General features: G+C 30.4%; 3 protein-coding genes across 4 annotated transcripts in view; 2 read left to right on the top strand and 1 right to left on the bottom strand.

Moving 5' to 3' along the window:
- The window catches only part of LOC141532589 (neurotrimin), a 358743-nt gene that overhangs the window by 263422 nt on the left and 70140 nt on the right, over window positions 1–25181 (top strand). The gene's annotated exons all lie outside the window — the stretch shown is intronic.
- On the bottom strand, window positions 15275–23774 carry LOC141532592 (trypsin-1-like). Its single transcript, XM_074251010.1, has 2 exons — window positions 23636–23774; window positions 15275–16120 (listed from the first exon to the last, which is right to left on the bottom strand). Exons 1-2 carry the CDS (start codon window positions 23679–23681, stop codon window positions 15396–15398), a joined length of 771 nt encoding a protein of 256 aa, XP_074107111.1. The 5' UTR covers window positions 23682–23774; the 3' UTR covers window positions 15275–15395.
- Window positions 20034–22833, top strand: LOC141532587 (uncharacterized). Its single transcript, XM_074251002.1, has one exon. It carries the CDS (start codon window positions 20149–20151, stop codon window positions 22534–22536), a length of 2388 nt encoding a protein of 795 aa, XP_074107103.1. The 5' UTR covers window positions 20034–20148; the 3' UTR covers window positions 22537–22833.

The following is a 25181-nucleotide window of genomic DNA, read 5'->3' as shown; positions in this document are numbered from 1 at the left end:
GGATTGAAATAAGTTTTAATGCCCGGAGCGAGAGTAGAAAAGATGAAGGATAAAGTAAAGCAGTGAATTACGTTTGATGTCACAAACTTTCTTTAAGCCGAACATTTTCTCAGAAGATGGCGCTACTGTTATTTAGGAAAGAATAAAACGGATATGGTCATCGAGGTTGATAAGCACGGGAAAGTGTAAGAGGGAAGAAAAGTGAATAGAAGACGTTGAGATATGTCAGATAATTTACTGAGTAACGAGTTTTAATCCTTTTATAGTCATCATGCACCACACAAGTAATGCACATACTCCGTTCTCACTTATCTCTAGACGAATTCCATCAGATGCTGATTGTGTTCGGTAACAAGAGCTTCAGGATGAAAGGAACCACCACGTGCTTCAAGAGCCGCCGACTTATTCTCTGTACCAACCACTGAAAAAAGAGATAAAGAAATAAACCCACTCATACTCATCTGCTGTAACAGTTACTACACTGATTTGTTACACTTCTAGATTTACTGTTAGATCTCTTAGAATTATTGCACCCGTCCATTTAGTTCTGTTGACGGTTTTAAATTGATGTTTGAACAATTCTCTGTTTCATCAGATTTTACGATTTCAGTTTTAATTGAACTTCCACCAGTTTTTTTAGATTTAGTTTTTAGAACCACTGAGTCAGCGTTGCAGGTGATTGCTGATAATATACCGGGTTTTTAGTGAATTGGATCATAAATTTTTTTAAGCTTAAATGTATAATTAAATAAAATATTTCGTGTAATAATTGTATTAATTCATTACAAAAACTACAGGTTTATGTTAATGCAAGAAGCTTTTCATTAAATATAAAGACGATTATAAAGCACTTGTGTTTACCGGCTAATAATAATGAAAATTAAATATTCAAATTTAATATTTAATCGGATGGAATATAAATATATTAACGTACATAATTGATATTTTAAAATGAAATTTCAATTAAATCATTGAATCGCGGATGCAATGTAATCAATAAAATATCACTAATTATTCATTTTTATTACAGATATATTTTTCTTATTTTTACCGTATCCCCTACCCAGTCTACGTAACGTTAGTATTTTAATAATGTATTGGTGACCTAAATTATCAGTCGCTCCGGCGTAAATATTGTGTACGAGGTATTTGAATATAAAAACAGTTGAATATCGTGAATATTTAAAAAGTATATTACCAATTCTCGAGCTCAAATATGCATTAAGCTTTAGGGTTTACGGGTACTTGTAAAGCAAAATGTACGAAAATATATTTATTTTGTTCAATATTTAATACCGGAGCAAACTTTTTACTTTGCTAAAACATTTTAGCGAGAATTATTTTGCTTTAGTGAGCGAATTTTATCTGGCTTAAGAATAGCAAGAAGCTGCAGAGATGGCCTACAGGCTTATCTGTTTTCCAAATTTTTTTTTTTTAACTTTCCACCAAAAAAGTAACCAAAAAAATTTTTTATCATCATATATGCCTGTATCAAGCTACATGAAAATAAAAAAAATCATTTTTTTAAAAATGTGCCCGTCAATTATTCTTAGGAGATATAAACAATGATTTTTCTTTTTATAACTTAAAACTTGAGGTTTAGCTGTTTTTTTTTAGTTATTAAAAGCTCAAGGAAACCTAATGCAGCCAACCTCCATAAAATTTATATCAGATCTTGACTGAAATATTAGTTTGTACTAAATATAAACTCGTCACTGTAAGAGCCTTTCTTCCTTCTTTCCACACAGAAAAAAAAAATTTCTTGAACCAAGAAAATTGTAAGGAAGACCGAAGTTATTTCGGAGCAAGAAAAAATTTTCTTGGCTTAAGAAAATTTAACTTCGTTCAAAAAATTTTCAATCTTTCTTAAGATTTTCTCGATTTAAGAAAATTTACGCTTGAAAATTTACGAAAGAATTTCTTTCTTTCTGTGCAATGTGTTGATAATCGATAAATCGGAGATTTTTTTTTCGTAGGATCAAAACGCGCATTACCAGACATGTATATATTCATATACGGCCCGATATGACCATCAAGTTTTCTGATATGGAAATAAAAAAATTTTTCACGAAAATTATTTGGTAAATTGACGTAATACACACATAAATCAAGCAACATCCATTGATTTAACAGTTAACTGCTCTGAAATTATACAGGTCACGTTCGATGAATTTCAGCTCATTTGTACGATAAGTTGATTACATAAACACGGTTACATCAGCGTGAATAAAATTATTGGTCTAATGGCGCATACACGTTTTGCCAATTTTCATTGCTAAACACATCCATAATAATAATAATAATATTAATAATAACGAATATTAGATGAAGTATTGAAAGGAATTAATCAATATCTCATTGCGTTTATGTAAACATGTTCTCGGTCATTTTGAAATCTAGAACTTCAAATGCAAATAATAAATAATTAATTTCAATGTTAATTAGTTGCATAACAAAAATGACAATTTTTTAGCACGCCAATGTTTGTTTATTTGAAATACTTTTAATTATACAACGATTAATCTATCAAGCAAAGTAAGTTTAATATTGTAGTTAGTTATCGTTAAACTAATTAATTTGAGAGTCTGGACATCCTGTTAAACAGACACGTGCTTAATTAACTGACTGTTGTCTCGATAAAATTTTATAATGAATGAGTTAAATTAGTTTGCTCTCTCTCTCTAGTTTGTTTTTTCATCGGATTAATGGGTTTACTGAAAGTTTCTAATTGTGATCAACTGAAATCTTCATTTAGTATGTACAGAACATGATTAATGTTTTCTTCATTTATAATGTATATATTTAAGGACATTTCAATTTTTTTCATATTAAAGAAAATATCGCAATCGTAAAATGAAAAAAGTAAAGATAAAAAAAAACTTTTAATTTGCTGTCATTCCAAAAATAGTTGGATTTTTTCGCGATTTTTAAAATTTTTAATCTGCTATTATTCTTGATCTAATTGATTTAGAGCAATAAATAAGCATGGAAATTAAAGGCTATTAAATAAGCTTTAAAATGTAATTTACAGAATATGAAAAGTTATCACATTTAAAAGTTATTGCAAGAAGAGCCAAAAAAAAAATAAGTTTTTCGAAATTTGGAATCAGCTCGTATTTTTAAAATAACCGACCGATTTAGCTCGTCCTTGAACTTAACTTCGGTCATTATCCGTGGAATATGGAAGCGAAGTTTGATGAAGATTTGTTAAAAATTGTAAGAGTTAGAGTAGAGATAAGGCCGGTCTTTTTTATGTTATAAATATATATAACATAAATAAGTTTTATTCAATTTTTTTCTTTGACAATACTGTCAACATTTCAATCTCATAAAAAAAAATGTTCTCAAGTTGTTTAGATTATCGTATGTAGCAGAAAAGTTTAAATTGTCTTGAATTTTCTTGACGCGACTGGATGCTAAAGTTCAACCAATAAAAAGTTACAAGTTTTATTCGAATTTCCAAGTATGTACTTTGCATATACATGTGTATGTGTATATATTATGCAGTATGCGTTCATGACCGAGTAAAATTACGAATAAAAAATTTTTTTCTTGTATATAGTTCAGCAATTATTATACTTCACAATCAAAAGTGACGATGAATAAAAGTGAAGTGAAAAAATAATTCAAATATTTTTTTTTAAAAACTGCCGCTTTGAAAGATGAAGTAAAAACTTACGACTGACTTACGACCAAAGTTATTTGAACTCAAGTGAGTTTACGTTGAAGTTGAATCAAAAGTTCGTGAAAAAGTTTTCTTTTAAAAGAAAAAATTATTTTGTTTTTTTTTTAAATTCAATGTATATAATTATAATAATGAGTAAAATTTTAACTTTAGCAGAAAATAATTAGAATTCTGTGATGGATATATATTTGTATTAAAATAGATTCCTATCGTTAGACTTGATATCATCATTAACGTCGTAACCTAAATATGTGTCTTTTTACGGTGTGATATTTTTTCAGTGACAAATAATTTATTATCTAAATAATTAAGAGAATAAGGAAAAATTTTGAATCGTTTTTTGGTTCTATAAATTTGTTCCGTGACACTTTCTATAAAATTGTTGACCCTGCAATGACAAAAAAATTGTTTAAAATTTATTTCAAAAATACCCATACTTTGTATATTGTGATTACATACATCGAAAAATCATTAAGCCAAAGTATTTAAATTAACAATCCGTAATTCTTGGCATTTACATACTGATTGCAATTTTCTAGTACTTACTCTTGCTAGTTATTTCAGAAACTGGCTTCATTTATTAGTTATTATTACTTTCGCTAAGCGCATCAAGGTAACAGTTACTAAATACTCATATTAATTCATGGGTGAATTTTCACCGACATTTAATATCATGATAAACTATCTGAAAACTAAAGCTCTGATTAAAATTCGAACTATTATTGTTACTAAAAATTCTGTCAGATCTACACTAACTTTTACACACCTCAAAACGCGGATGAATGCTCTGTGCTAACAGCTAAATTATAGAACATATTTAACAAATTTCGTAGATATCATATGGTATTATTCGCTTCCTACAAGCATTACAAAATTGTTTGTATTAATCTAGAGAGAATTATCAAGTTGATATTTGTCGAAACTAAATATCGTATTACATATTTACTATTCCGAGTAATCGAAACTCGCGAACTCATAATACTCCATAAAATTTCAATAAAATTCAATAATATCAGAGTATTAACTGAAAGAGAGATGACTAACAGTTTGGAACAATACGGAAAAGTGCTGGATGTTTTGCTCTCATTTTTATTTTACTAGGATACTTTTGTTAAGTATGGAATTATTTTGAAAAATATTTTGAAATACGCAAAGTTTTTTTTTATTTTTAAAGTATTATATTTTATCGTCAGTAGAAATAATTAATCGATCGATTTTGAAAATCGATTCAAATTAACAATTAGTAAATTCAAATTCAAGTATCAAAATAATGTAAAATTTTTTTTCACTCTTATTTTTATCTCAAAGTTTACAAAAATAAAATAATCTAACTATTTAAAAATCATAATTTAGAAAATTTTACGACTTACTTTTTTTTACATTGAATTTTATCCATTTGAAAACATTAGTAGGCGTGAAATTCTAGAAGTACGGTCCATACATCGAAAAAAAATTAATATGAATCAAGAAAAAAATTCTTGAACCAAAAAAATAATTAAAAAAATTTTTATTATCTAGAATCAAATTAAATTTACTCAAATTAAAAAGTTACCAGTGTAAGTATTTTTTAATTCAAATCAAAGACGATAAAATTCTTCAAAATTATTTTCTTGGTTCAAGTTAATTTTTGCTTTTAACAGACTATATACTACTGAGCATTATATCCGCGGAAAAAAAAATCTGAGTTACTCCAAATCGCATCCAAAGAAATTTTACTTAGACTCAAAATATTTAATTGATAAGTAAACAAAAGAGTAAGAAGACTTAATACTTAAAAATAAAATATTAAGCTGTTGACTAGCTTGATACTTGAGAATTTCGTGAATAATTCAAAGTATTCCGGAAATGTTAAGAAGAAAAACTGCAGGTAGAGTTGCATTGGACTAACACCGAAGCCACCGTATAAATTTTCCTTGCCGTCGATCCTACTTTCTGTATTACTTTTTCCTTTTTATGGTGACATTCTACATAGACATATGTGAACACATATGTATGCATGTATATATGTATGAAGAAACTCATGTGAAATATATGAGGAAGTAGCGCTGGAAGATGTAGTATAGGGCCAGAAAGTGTGAACGAAGAAACGTGAAAAACAACTTAAGGTACTGTGGGATACAAAGATTGTTGGCAGCCCGACCGCAACGAACGTACTCTAGTTGTAAAATCACAACAACGACAACAACAAGAGCAGCAGCAGCAAGGAGTACGTCAAGAAAAAGGAGGAAAACCAGGCCGAGAGGCGAAAGACGGAGTTGCATGAAAGCACCAGAATGACGACAACAGAGGAAAGTGACCTCATAAAATATTTTATCCAGCATAGTGGTGTAGAGCCGGTTCATTCCGTTGAACGGCACTCGAACCGACGCTCACATCTCACATACGAACACAAACAGCTTCTTCTTATAATGCCGTTTTCAAACACCGCCATCATACCTGCAAGCACAGTCTGAGTGCTATCTCAGCTTTAACTACTTCTACCTTTATATCCTCTTATTAATAAGATTTGTTTATGATTGTTAGTTTCATTTTCAATCTAAAGTACCGCTAGTTCAATTCTGTTAGTTGTTAAGGATCATTGCATTATGATCTTTTGAACGTTGCGACCCGTCAGTCAGGCTTACAGTAGCTAAGAAAATTATTGATGAGGGATCTACACTGGAAAAAAAAAAAAAAAAAAAAAAATTAATTCACGAAAAAAATTGTTGAATCAAAAAAAGTAATTTAAACAGTTTCATTGTCTTATGACTTAAATAGAAAAATTTTGAACTGAGAAATTTTTCTTGGTTTAAGTAAATTTTATTTAATTCAAGAAATTATCGCCTTCATTCATAATATTGAATCTCTTCAATATAATTTTTTTGGTTCAAAATTTTTTAAATCAAGTTAATTTTTTTTTGTGGTGAGAATAAAATTTACAACACTCGTTGAAAGTTATGGCCCATAAAATAATGTCTGTTATGGTCTGATATGTCCATGTGTAATTTCTAATGTAGACATATCAAGCCGTATCTGACTTAATATAGCTTTTTATGTCCTAATATAACTTAATATACCCATACTAAGCTTGAAACAATCATATATAGCCATACATAATTTTTTGATTCAAAGTAGTGTTGAAAATATCCAACAGAAGGCGCATAGTCGTTAAATCGTCTCAATACAAGAGAGTTAATTTTCAGAAAGTATTGAATAAAAATAATTTCTTGATTTTATTGAAGTTTTCAGTTTTATTGAATGCTAGACCAATTAGTATTAATGAAAGATGTGAATTGACCTACATATTTCTGAACAAAGTAAAGAATTGAAAACTTATTATAAATTGTTATTTACTCTTATAATAGCCTGATATGGTCATATTTGACTAGATTATGTGTCGTAATGCATTATAAATCATAATTTTAGGATTGTCTTGCCAATTGAAGTCAATCGGAAGGAAAAACCATCTTTTAATTTTTTTTTTTAACCAAAAATTGTTCATCAATTTTTAAATATAATGATTGAAAAAATTTGAATCTTTTAGCAATAATAAAAAAAAAAACTTTTGCTGTATAAAAAAGCATAACCTTAGTAGATAATTTTCCGACTCAAGGCAATATTTTTTCGAGCTTAATAAAATTATTAAATAATCAAGCGTTTATTAAAAAATTCTGAATCTCAGATGTAATAAATTAATTAAATAAATAACATAGTAATATAAGAGGAATACCCGAATTTCCTCAAAGATTGAGACATGAAAGCTAAGCAACAACTGCGAAAACCTCTATTAAATTACTCAGTAAAAGTCAAGACAAAACGATGACCCACACATGCCCATTGGGATTCTGAATCCGTGCCACCAATGAAATAAACGCTGCCCTCTTCCTCTGGTCTGGTCAAGCCTAGGTTCTTCTTTTCAACTCGCTCACTCACATGTACACACACATGTAGATACCCTACGTCCCGCTTTGCTCAGAACGGGTTTTCCAAATTTCATTTTCCTCCCGACATCACCGGGCGAGCTCGCCCTTGAAAAAAGAAATAAATAAATAAAAGTAATAATAATAATAATAATAATAATAATAATAATAATAATAATAATAATAATAATAATAATAATAATAATAATAATAATAATAATAATAATAATAATAATAATAATAATAATAATAACCAGAGTAACAAAGCAATACAACGAAGCAATGCCGGAGGCACATCACGACTACACTCCTCGGAATACGTGCCAAAGGAAAATTTATCTTGTAAACTTTTAATTTTTCATACACAACGCAACTGAAAAAATTTAATAAAGGAAAGTGATAAATAAAATTTTAAATATAAAAAAATTTAACTTAAGTGAAATCCGCGGACTGAGATTTTTTTGATTTTAATTAATATTATTTGCACATTATATCGGATGTCTTGCACTACGCGTGTGTCCGTATAAAAAAAATAATTTCAAAGTTTATAAATTTTTTATAGATACATTATTATTAATTTTTTTTTTTTTGTGTACATTTAAAAAAATATTTCGCTTATAAATCGAAAAACTTACAGGAGAAAAAATTTAGATTTAAATAAATAAATTTACTCGATGCATCGTAAATTATTTACTCCACTGATTATGTTAATTAAAATTTATCCTTAGAGCATGCATATTTGAATCTATCAAACTTTTAAACCTTTTGTCGTTCATGCATAAGAGAATTTAGAACTAGCATGTAATTCTGGGTGAAAAATATATTTAATTCTCGATGACTCTTTTATTTTCCTGCATGTATAACCATCCGAGAGCATAAGTAGGTCCGGTGCTTATATATTATATATTTTATACTATGTAATATATAATAAAAGAGTAGAAGCTTTTTTGCTTAATTCCGTGACACTGAAATAAATTATCAAAACCCGCAGACGCTCGGCGAAAAGTATGGGTTGAATTTTCTCGAGCAATTAACCACGTCTATTTCATTTTCATTTTAACAATTAATCCTTTTTTTTAATGGGTTTATTTAATATTATTGTACTTTTTTCACGTTCTATTTATTTTATTACTCTACTGTAATGCTTATTTATTGTTTTGTCCTTTGGCTCATTAATAATTCATAATTATTTTTATTCATATTACTATTATTTTTATCAGTACTTAGTTTCATTTATTTTTACGATTTTTTCAATTTTTGTAAAAGTACAAACATTACAAATTTTTATTAAAAAATTTTCTGACAAATTTTAAACCGAAATTAATAATTTAGTATTTTTGAAAATTATTATTTTTCAAATCGAGAAGTCAAAAAAAATTTTTTTTTGACTTTGAGTTACTTTTAAAAATAATTTTGAAGATTTTTATCTAAAATCTAAAAATATTTTACTAAAGTCATGCCATTTATGCGATGATAAAATTTTTGTAAAATAATTCTCAAAATAAGGGCGAAAAAAAATTTTTTTAAATTAAATTTTAAAAGTACCAAATAATTTTTTATCTAATACAAAATTAAATTTCAATCCACAATTACTGAATTAAAATCCATAAAAAGATGGTATTCATTAATTTAAAATGTAATTAACAAAAGTTTGTACTTTGAAGTTGAATTTGAAATTATTTACAAAGTTTGACGATAAAAGTGAAAGATGAAAATAGTCAGCAGTCTTGATAATTATCTTCATACTTTTGTCAATGATGATTTAATTAAAACTTATCCGAAGAGGGATTAGATGTGATTAGAATTTATTAGAGAGAAAACGGGGTAAAATCTAAAGCGTTTTAATCGTAAGAGTGCCAGTGAGGTGAACCATCTGAGGTTTTAAGTGAAAGCTTTAATCTGTGGCTTTAAATTCCCCGAGTTAAATCAAAGGATGATCAGTGAGCACTGAATAAGAAATAAAAGAGATCACTCGGTTAATAGTTTTCTGCTGGTTAAATTTACCTATTGCCAACTCTCTCTTATACTTTTCCAAGCGGTGGTACTAAACCACAGCGACGATAAATCGTATAATCGCTCTTTTTCAATTTTTACTCCAATAGTTTCATTTTTATCTAACGAAAAAAATTTTAATACCTCAGATATCGAGGTTGTTGTATAAGCGGTTATAACTCTTCAAAATTTTAAGCTATTATACTCGGTTTAAATTGTTTTTACAATTCATATCCTACGATAAATTGTTTTATCAAAAGTATTCATTCAATGAAGGTATATATCTGTAGGCAAACAATTCATGTTTTTAATTATTTTATCCTTATATTTGACGGATATGGAATAAAAGTAAAATTAGTCAAATATTTACTATTTCTTGTAATCTTCTAATTTAAAATATTGAGAGCATTCTACGATATTTAGAAATTTTTCATCAATCTATTTGGAATTTTTGTTTGGAATTCATGCGACATACAAAATAAAATAATAAGAATTTTCTGACAAAATCAGCATTGATAAAAAAATTTTTTCATATTATTATTATTTGATTTTCCAAAAAAATTAATAATAAAATAAAAATAATACCAATTTTTTTTTAAGATTAGCAATTAGAAAAAGATATTTTTAATTGCTTACAGACGTAAAGAATTAAAAAATTTAGTAATTGAAAAAAAAAAATAATAATAATTTGGAAAAATTAGTAATTAAAGAAAAATAATACAAATTGTTCTGAAAAATTACAAATTAGGAAAAAAATATAATTTTTCAAGAAAGATTGATCAAAAAATGATTTTAACAACTGATTATATATATAAATTTTTTTTTTTTTGTATAAATTTAAACAACATTTTTTTTTTCAATCGATAAGCGGTTGTATTGCAGATAAAATACTCTGGCTGTAAACTTTCACCATTAATATTAACATCAACCCTTTCTAGGCACTAATTAATCGCATAGCATTCTATTGTTTCGACAAATGGATGTATTATATGTATATGATAAAAATAGGCTTGAACTACAAGCTTTCATGGTTTAATTGAATGTCGCTGTAGTTATATTACCGAAGAATTTAATAGCTGAATTGATTTAACCACTGTTCGTTTAAACACAGATTATTATGTGCTAAAAGACCATGTTCAACATGATCATCGGAAAATTATAACCTTTCCATCAACGCGTTAATTGCGGACTTTGAACATCGTGTTTATGAATTTCGGTATGATAATCTCCCCAAATAATTTATGTAATTAAAAGAAAAAAAATTTTTTTTGTCTATCGCATATTTATGTGATGAAATAGGTGATTTTTTTTTTTTTTTTTATCTATTAAATCAAGTATTTTAATTCAATGTTTCATATGTTTGTCAGAGATACACTAAAAAAATTAATCCGGCTTAAGAGAAAAGTTTTTAAAGCAAGAAAATCATTTTGGAAATATTCATCAACTTGATTTAAGAAGAAAAATTCTTAAATTGAAAAATCACTTTTTATCTCATTTACCGACAAATGATTAGGTTGTACCATTCGTTCCACGATTGCCGTGAATTTAACAGTAATTTTTAAAGAAAATTTCTTTCAGTGTAACAATAATTAGTCAAAAGAATGAAAAATGGCTTTGGTTCTAGTTTATAACTGAACAATTGAATAAGCAAAACAGTTAATTGCGCAAAAAAACAGAATTAAAATACATCGAGAGAGATTTCTTCTGAATTTAAATGTAACGACCACCGGAGCGGTTATTAATAGAATAATCGGTAAAGTTTTAAACAATAGCGTCCATTAGTAAGCACGAAAAGTCTATTAGTCAATGCATGTGAGTAGTAGAGCCCTGACCTCATTAAGTGCATCGGGGATATCTTGGTCTCTTCGTGCAGCGGGTATTCCCAGCTGGCGGTTGAATCGCCAACAAGGGTCATATATACGTATAATACGTGCCAGGTAACAACAACGCTTGCGATGGCTCCAGAGCCATTGAGTAGGGTGTGTGGTTCCGCTATCTAACGAGAATAAATTTACGCGGAAAACGAAAAATCACCGCAATCCCGGCGGTCATGTTCATAAATTCATGTTCATGAATGGTCACCATTCATCACCGCCAATGAAATTCTTCTTCATTCTTATCGGCTATTGTCATCTTTTATGACGCTTTAATTTATTTTATTTCACAATACAAATTTTTATTCAATATTTAAGAATATAAACCAAATTAAATAAATCTTGATTAATATTGATGATTTGTGCAAAAATTTTTGACATCGTCATATCAAAAATTAAATATAGACATATTTAATTTTTTATATGTCCTGATTATCTACACACTGAAAAAAAAATCCTTGACTGGAGTGTAAATTTTCTTGGCACAAGAAAATATTAAGGAAGATTGAAAATTTCTTGAACGAAGTCAAAGTTTTTTGAGCCAAAAAAATTTCTTCTTGCTCCAAAATAACTTTTGTTTTCCTTAAAATTTTCTTGGCCCAAAAAATTTGTTTTTTGTGTGTACCAATTATATTTGATACGTCTTCATAAGCCCAAATATAATTATTTTAACCGGGGAAGGAGATACACTAAAAAAAAAAAGTCAACGTTTTAAGAGAAAAATTCATGAACCAAAAAAATTATTTTTCTTACTGACCAAAGTGCATAATAACTATTATGCACTTTGGTCAGCCGACGCTGTCACTTTTGTGCTTACATATAACCTTAAATATGATTCTTTCAAAGATCTTAATTTTGTTTATTCTAGAAAATATTTTATATTAATATATTATTTTGATTAAATTGAATTGATATTACGTACACAGAAAAAAAATGTTCTTGAATCAAGTATATATTTTTGAAGAGTTCAAAATTCTTGATTTAAGAAAATTTTTCTTGATTTGAGGAAATTTTACTTAATTCAAAAATTTTTTGTTTTGATTCAAGACAATTACCCTCTTCAAAATTATATTTTTGATTCAAGAATTTTTTTCTTGAATCAAGTTAATTTTTTTTTCTGTGTATATAAAAATATGTAAAAACTGTTTCATTGATGATAAGTATGTAATTTTAGACAAATAATTATCGAATAGTTTTTAAATGAATGAAAAGTATATAATCTTTGAGAAAAATCTGAAAAATTAGACAAAAAAATTTTGTAATTTATGCTAGTTAAATTTAATTTTTTTGACAAAATTATTTATTGTTTAATTTTAATATTCCATGTTTACAACACACACACACTTATATTAATATATTCGTATAATAATTTTATGACCAATAATTGAATGTTTATTGAGAAACAATGTTCATTGTTTTATTTATAAAATATAGACCTTGTTATAAAACTATATTCTTTTTTTAAAACGATTACATTTGCTTTTTTTTATGAATTAATGCCTGCCCCCTCCCCAGTTTTTAGTTTCATCAATATTTTTTATTCTCATACATATGGATGGATATAAAAATTTTTTCACGAGGAATTTTAAACTTTAATGCAGAAAAACATAATCCTTGAAAAATTTATTAAACACACCGAACAAATCTTTTAAATCCTTCTATTATCGATGCGCGTAGTACAAACATGATCCGGGATAAAAATATATAAAAAAATATCGTAATAATAAAAGGTAAAGGTTATAAAAAAGTTTTATTCTCCATATATATCTATTTATATATAATACATCCGCGAGAAGTTTGGACGTAAACCTTAACTCTACCATCGCCTCTTTCCACCTCTTTTCATACAACACCGCCGCATAACGAGGATTAACATGCCCATGAGGCATTATTACACAATAATACGATAACTTTTCAAATTTTTTTTTATCCAATACCGGCGCTTCGTCCATTATTCCTTCTTAAAAAAAAAAAAAAAACAATAACAGTAAAAACAAAAAAACTTAATAAAGTACAAGGCTTTCAAAAGATACTACAGAGATAAAATATTTTAAGTTGCTTTTTTATCGGTGAATAAACGCATTTGGTTATTATTAAAAAATATTAAATACATTAGTTGATTTTTCATGCCGATTATTTACTTCATTTAATAATTTTTTATACAAATGCATTATTTAATAAGCGCATCGGACTTAAGCTGTTTTGTTCAGAAGATAAGGGTCGAAACTAAAAATATACAAATACAATAAAAAGCAAATTTAATTTTAAAAAATGAATGATTAAAAGTGACTGTCAGCGGACCTTAAAACCTTGTCAGGGTTAAACAAAGATCATTTGTCTCAGAAGCTTTTCTGCTTAGGATACTTATCCTACAAGCCTGCGAAGACAGGGAAATACATTGGGGGTGTAATACATAACGCGGTTTATTTTTCAGTTTTCTGTTTTGCTGTTAGCGCTCCTTTAACAGTCTTCAAATTTAATTTTGTGACAGTCATCACTAAAAAATGAAAATTTAATGTCATTTTGATACTGAAAAATCCATTAATATGGATCTAATATTGCAATAAAGAATCTAATTGCAATTATTAGTATTACGATAATGACTTAGATAATTAAGTTAATCCACGACGATTTTTTACAACTAATATTAATAAAAAGTATGTATGTAATATTTATAATTAAGAATTTTTTACTAAAAACTTATTTTTTATTTATGTAAATTTCAATACGATAGTTTTAACTCAGCGGGTAGTTTTTTTAGTTTGGTGAGAAATGTTGAGAACTATCCGGAGGTAGATTAAAAAACCGTGGAAAAAGTGGGTCGAAGAAAGTGTGGGCTAAGCGAGCTTTTAAAACTCCAGGGACTTTAAACTAAGCGAAGAGTCATGTAAAGTGTACCCCCGTGCGTTGTACTGAATCTGCAGTATAGGTACTTTCGGTGAGATTCGAATTACATTCGGGCACTATAGTGTCAACAAAGTATCTCAAGCATTTGTTTAAATATAAATGCCGTGAATAACAATGAAAATTAAGGTTTTAGTTTCTCGGCCTTTTTATTATTTTTTTTTTTTGATCCAGTAGTTTGGACAATAATAAAACAGATCGATTAATAATAAACTATCCGATTTTTTTTTTCGGTTTGAATTTGTGATTCATTAATTATTTTGTTTGAATTATCAAATATTTGACACTTTAGAATTTTTTAACACAAATTGTTATACAGAAAATTTGAAAAAAAAATTCCTCTTACAGAACGTTTTTAAATAATTTTAAAATAAAAATAAAGAATCTTTAAGTGTATGTTGATTTCAGTATAATAAAGTTTGAGTCTTAGATCACTTAATATGTACTTGGAAGTCATCATCATTATAATCATAATTCTTATCATTATCGTCATCATTTTTCAATTATCATTATTATCAAAATCATTATCATCATTGCCGTCATCTAATTATAAGCTTTGTTTTAAGAAAATACATTAAACACACTACATAATATTCTACATATTATGTCCGAAGATATTTGGCTTGATGATATTTTTACTGGGAATATTTTTTCGACTTGGGAATATTTTGGCTGGGATATTTTGTCAGTTCCATGATTCTTGATCCTCCAACTAAATATCCCGGACAAAATATGTTAAATAATTTAATTACCAACACATAAGCTTGTTACCGTGTTGTGTCTTTTTATTATGAATTTTGTATATTTAGTCTTAGGGATATTTTCTTGGAGATATTCTGTCTGGGGATAATTTGTCAGAGATATTTTGTCGGATAATCAAGACGCCTGCTACCATTTGGTTCGTAAAATGAAAAATCCTGTTACCAAAAAGTGAACTTATTTATTTATTTATCATGATCAACTGAATGAAAAATGGGCTTTTGAACAATTATTAGACAAAAAATAATTAATCTTATCAAGTCATAAAATAAATCTAAAAAATCATACACCAGCATAACGCTTAATCCAAAGTCTATAATGACTAACTTCAGTGAAAACACTGGGGAAACTTGGTCGTCTACATCCTTCAGACCAGGAAATAACTCCGGCAAGTCTTCTTGAAAGTACAACAGCACCACCGGCGTCGGTTCTACAAGCCGCTGAACTGCCGGAAGATTCTCCGAAACAGCTCTGATTATCATAAATTCCCCCGTACTTTGAATAAGTTGTGTTGCAAGTCGCTTTCGTGATTATGTAAGTGCTGATGCTCTGCAGGGCATCGGTGGCAAGGACAATGTCTCCCCAACCGGTGACTTGAGCCTTGGAAGTGGTCGAAACGGCTTCATCGGTGTTGTAAAGAGAAATCACCTGCCTGGATGTGTCCAGTATTATCTGCTCAGCAACGTAGATCAGAGCGATGTCATTATTGTGGAATCCGTATTTATTGGTGGTGAAGAACTCGTGCGTCACTATTCTGTCGACAGTGTGGATCGATCCTCCAGAACTGTGACTGATGCTTCCAGCGCGAATTAGATAGGAAGATACTGGAGATGTCGGAGAGATACAGTGGGCTGCAGTGATCACCCAGTCTTTTGAAATGATGCTGCCGCCACATTGGAGCTTGGTGAGATAGTGGATACTGACTTGCCAGGGAGCACTTGCTGATGCTATCGTGCCACCTACTGCTCGGCTGCTTGCTTCTTCATCCAGAGATACTAGATGCAAAGCTGAAAAAAAATTATGTCAAATAAGGTACTCAGAAATAATGAAGCTTTGGAGAGAAATATTTATAATGGGAAGGAAACTATCAATGAACTTTTTAGTTAATTATTATTAATTGACATTTTTTATAAAATATTGATGAAAAATGGTGATTTTTACAACAAAAACAAAATTGAATATTTATAAAATGTAGTAAGAAAAAATCTATTAGTTTAGCATCCTTACGTAAATAATTAAGTTATATTTAAAATATTTTGTATTTAAGATTAATAATAACGTTAAGTTTGAAACAATAATTTGATTTTTTATCTTAAGTAATAAAAATTTTTGAACTATAGTGCGAACTATTTATGTATGATAAAGTAGGTCGAAATTATCTGACTATAATAAAATATGGCTTTATTTTCATCTTTTCATGAGTTGAATTATTTTTTTGTTCACGATAAAAATAACCTTTTGTGGATTTTTGAATTAAATAAAATTTACTCGAATCAAGAATAATTTTCTAGTAAAAATTTGTGAATTAAATTAGACATTATTTATTTTGTACGAAATCCCTAATTTTTAACAATTTTTTTTTTTAAACATAAAAGCACTATCACTCTTATGCACTCATAATATCAATATCAATGATCTTAAGTAAATTATGTATTAAAATAAAGGAAGCTCTGTCTAAATTCGGCAAATATCGATATTAATGTGAATATTAATTAATTCACCGTAGAGAGCAAATTTGGATTAGTAAAACTTTGATTGTAAAATAAATTTCTAGGGCGTAAGATCATCTAATAGTTTAGTTTATTGATCAATATTCAAACAGGATTTGTAAATAATAGCATAAACAATAACCTGAAATTCAACTAGCGTCAATGAAAATGGAGAATAAATGAAGTAAATTGAGTAATATTAATTGTCCTCGTCTGAATGAATTTATTTAATATTTGATAAAACTAGTATTAATTAATAAACTGAATTTCAGGTAATCTAGGTTGGCAATTGGCGCACATCGTGACAGAGTGTTTCATGCTATTATTTTAATAAAACACTAGCTGACCCGGTGAACTTCGTATCACCTACAAAAATTTTTTTTTTTACAAATTTTGATTTGTGATTTTTAACCTGTAAACTCTAATTTATTTTTGTCAACAATTAACACTGGTCGTATTGTAGACGGTTAAGTTGGTATTAAGTTATTAAATGAAACTTGTTGGTCATTTTAATATGTTTTATGTGTTTTATTTATATAATAAATGTATAACAAATTATAGAGCCTTTGGCGCGTAACCAAACGATCCGGGTTCGATTCCCGGTCTGGGCTGTCCGAATTACTTTTTCAGTTACCGAAAATTTCTACTGAGTAAAGGTCCTCCCCTTCCCCCTTTATCCTTTATTTCCCCCATTTCCCAAAAATTTGTCTTTAATGACAAATTTAGCTATTATATATGGCTTTTATATATATATATATATATATATATATATATATATATATATATATATATATATATATATAAAGATACCCAAAGTATACTTGTACGTATCTTCCTGCATATTGGACAATTTTGTATACTCTTGCAACCTTGAGGCTCAAGCGTAACAATAGCGATTTCGATACAAAATTAACAATTTTTTATTTTTTAAGCTGAAATTTTTTTCAATTCCAAAATTTTTTTTTCTAAACCATCCCTGAACTATAACGAACAAAACAAAAAAAAAATTTTGAAAATCGGTCCAGCCGTTTTTGAGTTTTAGCGAAACTAACGTACAGCAATTGATTTATATATATATAGATTGCTTATAGAGCAGTAAAACCAAGTGCGTAAATCCTGAAAAGGAACTAGAAATAAAATTGGTATTTTAGGAAAATAAATGCAATAAATGCAGGTAAAATTATATTTTTAATCTTGCATCAAGTTACACTGGTGAGAAAGATAACCTACAAATAGCAGAGTAACAATAGAAATAAGCAGCGCAGGCGCAATGGGTGTCGTGAAGGCGGTAAATTCAAATCACAACAGCCAAGAAGTAAGTGACAACACATGTGAAAGTCAAGTGACCCTGAAAAAAAGAGGAAGAAAATCCAAAGCAGAAAAAGATATAAGAGCAGGTAACACGCAAAAAATTAATAAATTCCTCAAAAAACCTCCGCAACCATGGAGGAGTAATGAGATTGAGACTCTAGAAGTGGATAGTCTAGACGGTAGTCTTCCAAATTTTTTGGAGGACAGTCTGAATAATTTCACAGAGTGCAATGAGCGTTCATATGTATCAACACCCATACCAAATAAACGGAGTAACTTTAGCAGAGTTAGCAGTACATCAAAAAGAGAAGGATCGCAAAACATCAAGATCATAAGCAATGATTCCCTGGACAGGACAATTATTCCGGTGAGAAGAAGGTGTCACAGCGCAGGCAGACGCATAAAATGTACGAAGAAGGAGAGGTAGCTAGAAACATTGCAGAAGGAGCAGGAGGAGCTAAAACGAAGTACAGAAGAACAGCTCAAGGCAATGATGCAAGAAATAAATAAACTGAAGGTATAAATGAGCAAGCTAAAAGAGAAGAATAATGAAGCAAAGTTAAGCCCCATAACGCGTAAGAAAACAACACAGGAGAATACCGAAAGGTTCCTTCAAAGCCTCGACCACTTGCGTGAAAAACCTCCAATCAACCACCTGACAAAAAACAAAAAAGCAAGAATAAATCCTAGCCAGGAACAAGCGTCGCAGAGTAGAGGAAGAAAACACCAACAAGGCAATATTGAAAACAAAAAAGACAACCAAAAGATCAACGATGATGGAAGCAGGAAACGTAAACCTGAGGCTACGATAGAAAAACCAGGCGCCATGAGATTTGGAGAGCTCAAGAGAGAGGTGGACGAAAGACGTAGGAGAAGAAATAACATTGTCATCACAGGAGATTTTAATACTGACTGGATGGACACCAACAACATGTCCAACTGGCTAAAGACAGAGTTTGGCATCAGTACAAAAGTAAAAAAGGTAGTGACAGACCAGAAGTTACTGATAGCAACGCTAGAGTCAATTAATCCAAAGAAAGTCATAATGGCGCAGAAAAGCAAGTTAAAAGGGTCTAACCTATGGATAAATGATGACTACACCAGAAGAGAAGCCCATGTGCAAGCATGGATTAGACAAGAAGTGGACAAAGAGATCTCGCAAGGGAGAGCAGCAAAAACCAACTACATGAGAATGTGGGCAAAAGACGCCTGGTGGAGATGGGAAGACCTAAATGGCGACTTAATGCAGCAACCATTTCGGAACCATGAAGAGCAGTAAACAAGAAATTAAAATTATACTATGGAATATTGCAGGAATCAAAAACGCTAAGTATGCAGATAACTTTCTAGAACTTGCTGACATAATTATTTTACAGGAGACGTGGGTAACCAAGAAAGCGCAACATAAGGTGGTAAGATCGCTAAATAATAAGTATCACTGGTGGTGCAAGGCTGCAGTGAAGCGAAAGAATACCAGAGGCAGAGCAAGCGGTGGACATTTTCTCGGCATAAGGAACAGTATGTCCAAAAACTGGAGCATCAAAGAGTGGAAGCTAGGACTGCTGGCCATGTCTGATAAGTATAAAATAATAACTATATACAATAATGTTGGACTTAACGTAGCACGCAGAGATCTTGAAGAGCAGCTTTTCGAAGCTGTGAAATCTGGCAAAGCTGCATATGTGATAGGAGACATCAATGCGAGAGTCGGTGAGGAAACTAGATACATCGACAGTGAGTGGGAAGAGCATGTTGGCGAGATAAGAAGATCGCAGGACAAAACTATTAATACTGAAGGTAGGAAGCTGCTGAAGATATGTGAAGAATGGGGACTGTACATCGCAAACGGACGAGTCAATGGAGATTCAACTGGTGAAGTCACTTTCGTAGGAGGTAAAGATGAGGTGTGTGCATCAGTACTCGATCTAGTAATATGCCTTGGACCAGATGCACTAAATAAAGTAAGCAGTCTGTAAATCCAGGCTAGACCAGAGTCAGATCGTTTACCAGTAACAATGACTCTAAAAGAAGAACTACTGAATAGCCAGGACCAAGATCAGACAAAAGAACGTAGTGAATTAAGCAAAGAAAAACTAAAGTGGTGCGCAGATAAACAAGAAGAGTATACAGAGCTCATAAAAGAAGAATGGGTGTGGTTGGACTTAGGAGAAAACCCTGTTGACTGGCCACAGCTAAAGGCGTTATTGATAAACGCTGCGCGAAACTGTGGCATGTACAGGAAAAGAAAGAAGACTAAGACTCGAAGCACAGATCCTTGGTACAATGAAGCACGCAGAACAGCTAAAAAACAAACATGGGTGAATCTCAAAAAATTCCTGAAAAATAAATGCGAAGAAAACAAACAACTGTTGAAAAACAGCCGAAAGAAATTAAAAGAAACTTGCAAGGACAAAGAGAGAAAATGGAAGGAAGCCCTATGGAAAGATCTGGATAAAACACGAGCCATGTCCCAATGGTGGAACAAAGTCAACTACTTCCGCGGAAACAAAAAAAGTACTCCTAGTGAAAATATCAGCGCGAAGCAGTGGAAAACACATTTTGAGAAAATACTAAACAGCAAAAACTCAACGCCAGATAAGTATGAGCAAAGAAAAAACAATATAGAAGAAAATAATGTACCTGCTGGGATAATAAGAGATGAAGATCTTGATGCTGAGTTCACGAAAATAGAGCTACATGAAGCACTCAGCAAAATGAAGAATGGAAAAGCAGCTGGCGAGGATGGAATAACAATAGAGTTCCTAAAAGCAATTCCTGCAGAAAGAATGGATGAACTACTTAATTTACTGAACACCATCTGGAAAAACTATAAACTCCCTGAAAGATGGGATACAGCAATAATAGTGCCGATCTTCAAGGCTGGTGACCCTGACATGCCAACCAATTATCGGGGAATATCACTACTAACTGCAGGATATAAAATCTTGACCAACATGATGGCCAGACGAATGAACAGATGGATAGAAAAGAATAAACTACTGAAAGAGAGTCAAGCCGGATACCGTAACAAAAGAGGCACCAGAGACCACATCTTTGTGATTAATGCGCTGGTACAAAATAAACTGAGACAACCAGGAGGCAAACTTTTCTACTGCTTTGTAGATTACAAGTGCGCCTTCGACAGTGTAAGCAGAGAAAAACTCTTCAGTAAACTGAACAAAATTGGCATTAACGGAAGGATATTTGAGATGATTAAGACAATATACAGCAGAACCGTGAACCAAATAGACACTGAGATCTTTGAATCGTACGAAGGGGTGCGACAAGGCTGTGCACTGAGTGCAATCCTTTTTAATATATTTACTGACGACGTAGATGAAATTTGGAGTACAAAAGGTATTGGTGGTGCGGTGATGGGCAGTAAGAAATACTACGTAATCAAGTACGCTGATGACATGTGCCTAGTCGCAGAAACAGCTAAAGGGTTGAAACAAATGCTAAAAGAGCTAGAAAAATACACGGATGGTAACGACCTGGTAGTTAATGCCTCAAAAACAAAGATCATGATAGTAAAAGCTGGCTGCAGAGAGGTAGAGGAACAAGAATGGAGCTTCAAGGGAGAAAAACTGGAAGTGGTCTCAGAATTCAAATATCTAGGATACTGGTGTACAGCCTCAGGCTCCTTCAAGAAGCACACTAAATGGCTAGTGAGCAAGACGCAGCAAGCGATGAATGCGACGTGGGGACTCATCAAAAGAGCAGGAAGAGCAACACTAAAGGAGAGGCTCCACCTGGATAACTCACTGGCGAATTCAGGAGCACTATATGGTGTAGAAGTGTGGGGTTGGGCCTTCAATGAAGACTACAATAGGTTGTATGCAAGAGCACACAAAATGGCGCTTGGTGTAGCCAAAAACACGCCAGAGTATATCTGGAGATTGGAAGCTGGAGTAGAGAGCAGCCTGTTCATGACAAGAAAGAGAGCCAGCAGATACTTAGTAGACATACTGAGGATGGAGGATAGCAGGTGGCCTAAGCTATGTCTTAGAGAAGAAGTGAGGAATATAATGAATGGTAAGCCGTCCAAGTGGGGTAAAGCAGTCGTACATACGCTAGAGTTGATGGAATGTGAAGATGTATTAGAGCTCATCTGGAGACGATATGACCCAGACGAGGTGCAGCAAAGACTAGAAGTAGGTTTTGGAGTACTACAAGTCCTGGAAGAGAAGAAGATCAGAGAAATGGTGTTTAAGTCAACTTACTGCCCACTATACAAGTTCATAAAAACCTCAGAAGGCTGCGAGGACTACTGGAAAGACAAAACTGGTGAAAGCTGGACGAAAGAAGTGTGGTCCAGACTAAGATGCGGCAGCGTTGACCGTTGCTTTAAAAAAGGATACAAAGATGTTAACATGCAGAGAAGCCAGAAACTTATGCAGTGAAAAAACAATGCAAGTAATCCAGTCTTTGACAGAAAACAAATATGAGGCAGATCTGGATTTCTTAATCAAAGAACTTTTAAGAGGGCCCCCAGTACGTGAAGTGTGCAGTCTGATCGCAGCAATTGAGAAAGCAGGAAAAAGAGACGAGTAAACAGATGCAGTGCAATAAATATTATATAAGATAAAATATATATAGTTATGTTATAGATAATACTAAATGTAAAACTGTGCCCTAGTCATGAAGTAAATAAGTAAAGTAATTTATGTAAAATGGTTAAAAACTGTACAACGTGAACTAATAAATAATAAATTAATAAACTGAATTTCAGTTACTTTGATTCATATTCATATAATTATATTTACAAGCGAAGGTATTTATTGAAAAAAATCCACAAGCAAAAAAAAACTCCGACGAAATATGGAAATAAAGTTAGCAAACATCTGACAATTTTTAGAATTTTTCGTGTAGTTTTTAAAATATTCATTTTTAGTTTTAATGTAATTCATAAAAAAATTGTTTAACCTCTGCAAATTTCAGTATCATAATAAAATATTAATCTACAAAAATGGAGGTAAAACATTACATTTAATTTTTAAATATTTCCAATATTTTTAATTTCAATATTTTTTTTTGTACATTTTTATCAGTTCTTACAAAAAAGTCACTCTTTAAATATTTTCAATATAAATGTAACAGTAAAATTGACAAATAGATATTAAATTAAGCAAATATGAACGATTCAGAAATAGCAGTGCTTTAAATAATATTTATATCAAGTGGTAAGATAACATACAATAAAAGATGCCAATTATTATTATTAATCCAAGTTTAAAAATAAATTAGTTCAAAACTAGCGGGTGTTTTTTCAAGATTAATTCATTAAAGTATGCATTACTCTGCTTAAAGTAATTATAAACAATAAAGAAAATCTTGTTATTTATAGATAAATCATATTTTTATTTATCGATTACCGATAGTTTGCAGCCGTTCAAATAATTTAATGTTGCGACGAGTCACTTGGGTAACAAAATCTTTGTAAAGGGCGGAGAACACTATAATTTAATTTCCAATAAAAATTAATTAAATTAAAAGACTTACCGGCCGTGAATGTCGAGAGCGCTAACAAAGTAAATAACTTTAACATCTTGAAGATTCTTGATAAAATGCTCGAATACTACCAGGCCACAGGTTATAAATCTTATTGTCTGTTTATCTTTAGTCGTTACATCATTGAAAACATTACTATCAATTGATCCAATACAGCGAAATGTCATTCTGACAATTAATCAGTCATACCTCAAAAAAATTGTATCACTGATCATTATCATTTAAATTACATAAGAAAATAATAACAAATCTAATCTAATCACAAACTTTTAATTTTTAATATATATGTTTGACTAATCTCGCAATCGCATACTCACGTGTTTACTTAAAAAAATTACAAAATTCGATTAGATTATTAATTTTCCGTGAAAAAAATGTATATGGCCTGATAATAATAACAACAATAATAATAATCATAATTGATTCATGTTACCATTAAGCTATTTTTTAGGTAGATTTGAAAAAAATCAATCTTTTGCATTGGTCCTCATGTCGGAAGTTACTCGGAATTTCGTCGTTATATTTATTTATTTGATTTAAATGCCAAGGCAACAGCTAAATTACAAGAATACAAAAAAGAGTAATATAAAGTACATGTAAGAGTATAAACAGGTCTCATAGACATATTAAACAATATTAAATTAAAAATAAGATTAATATAACAGTGTAAACAAAATTTGAGAAAAAATAATCAGCTATTGACTAATAATGAAAAAGAAATGACGTATGAGTCCGCAAAAAATTTAAAATAAAAATAACTGCCAGAACAAAGTTGAGATTTGGTATTTGGACCACTGTACAATACACCAATTTTAGCAACTTTAAATTTCCTCCGTAGTACCAGGTATCAGGCTCTCCTTAAGCTCAAGGTCATGGAAAAATCTATAAGCCTTTGTCTCGAAGGTGTCGATACTAAGTGCATTGATGACATCAGGTAGCAATTCACGCCAAAGACGAATTGACGAAATTACGAATGAATGTTCATAAGAACTAGTTGAAAAATTGGGAATTTTAAATGTGATGTTATTATTTCTGGCAGCCACTCTCTCGGAACGTCGAATATCTGATGACTCTTCAACAAATAAGCTTCTGAGGAAGCTAGGTTCACCAGAGCTGAAGAGTTTATACAAAAAACAAGCCAAAAAGTAATACCGTTTAGATTTGACTGTGATCCCCTGTAAAGAGCGTCTATGAGGTGTAACTTTCGATTGAAAATAGATGGCTAATTTTTGATAAATTTATATAAAAGCTCATGAAATTAATTTTAATATGACGTAAATAACATTGAAATTTTGACCATTTTTAGTTATTTTATCAAAGTTAAGAGTTCTATTGAACCACTTTCAGACAATATATCGTACAACCAACTTCTGAATATTATTCTGTGGAGAATTCTCATCAGATCCTAATATAATTTAGTATATAAATTCCTTGCATAATTAGTTTGCATAATTGTGGCATGAAGGCATGCACCTTTAAATGAGTGAAATCCTTCGATTAATTTAGAAATAGTAGCTTTTCCAAAACGTCAAAATAG

This window comes from Cotesia typhae, unplaced genomic scaffold, assembly GCF_013202065.1.
Source record: "Cotesia typhae breed Kobodo isofemale line unplaced genomic scaffold, CoteBio_Ctyphae contig_65, whole genome shotgun sequence".
NCBI classification, from domain to species: domain Eukaryota; kingdom Metazoa; phylum Arthropoda; class Insecta; order Hymenoptera; family Braconidae; genus Cotesia; species Cotesia typhae.
This window is presented reverse-complemented; position numbering and strand designations above follow the sequence as displayed.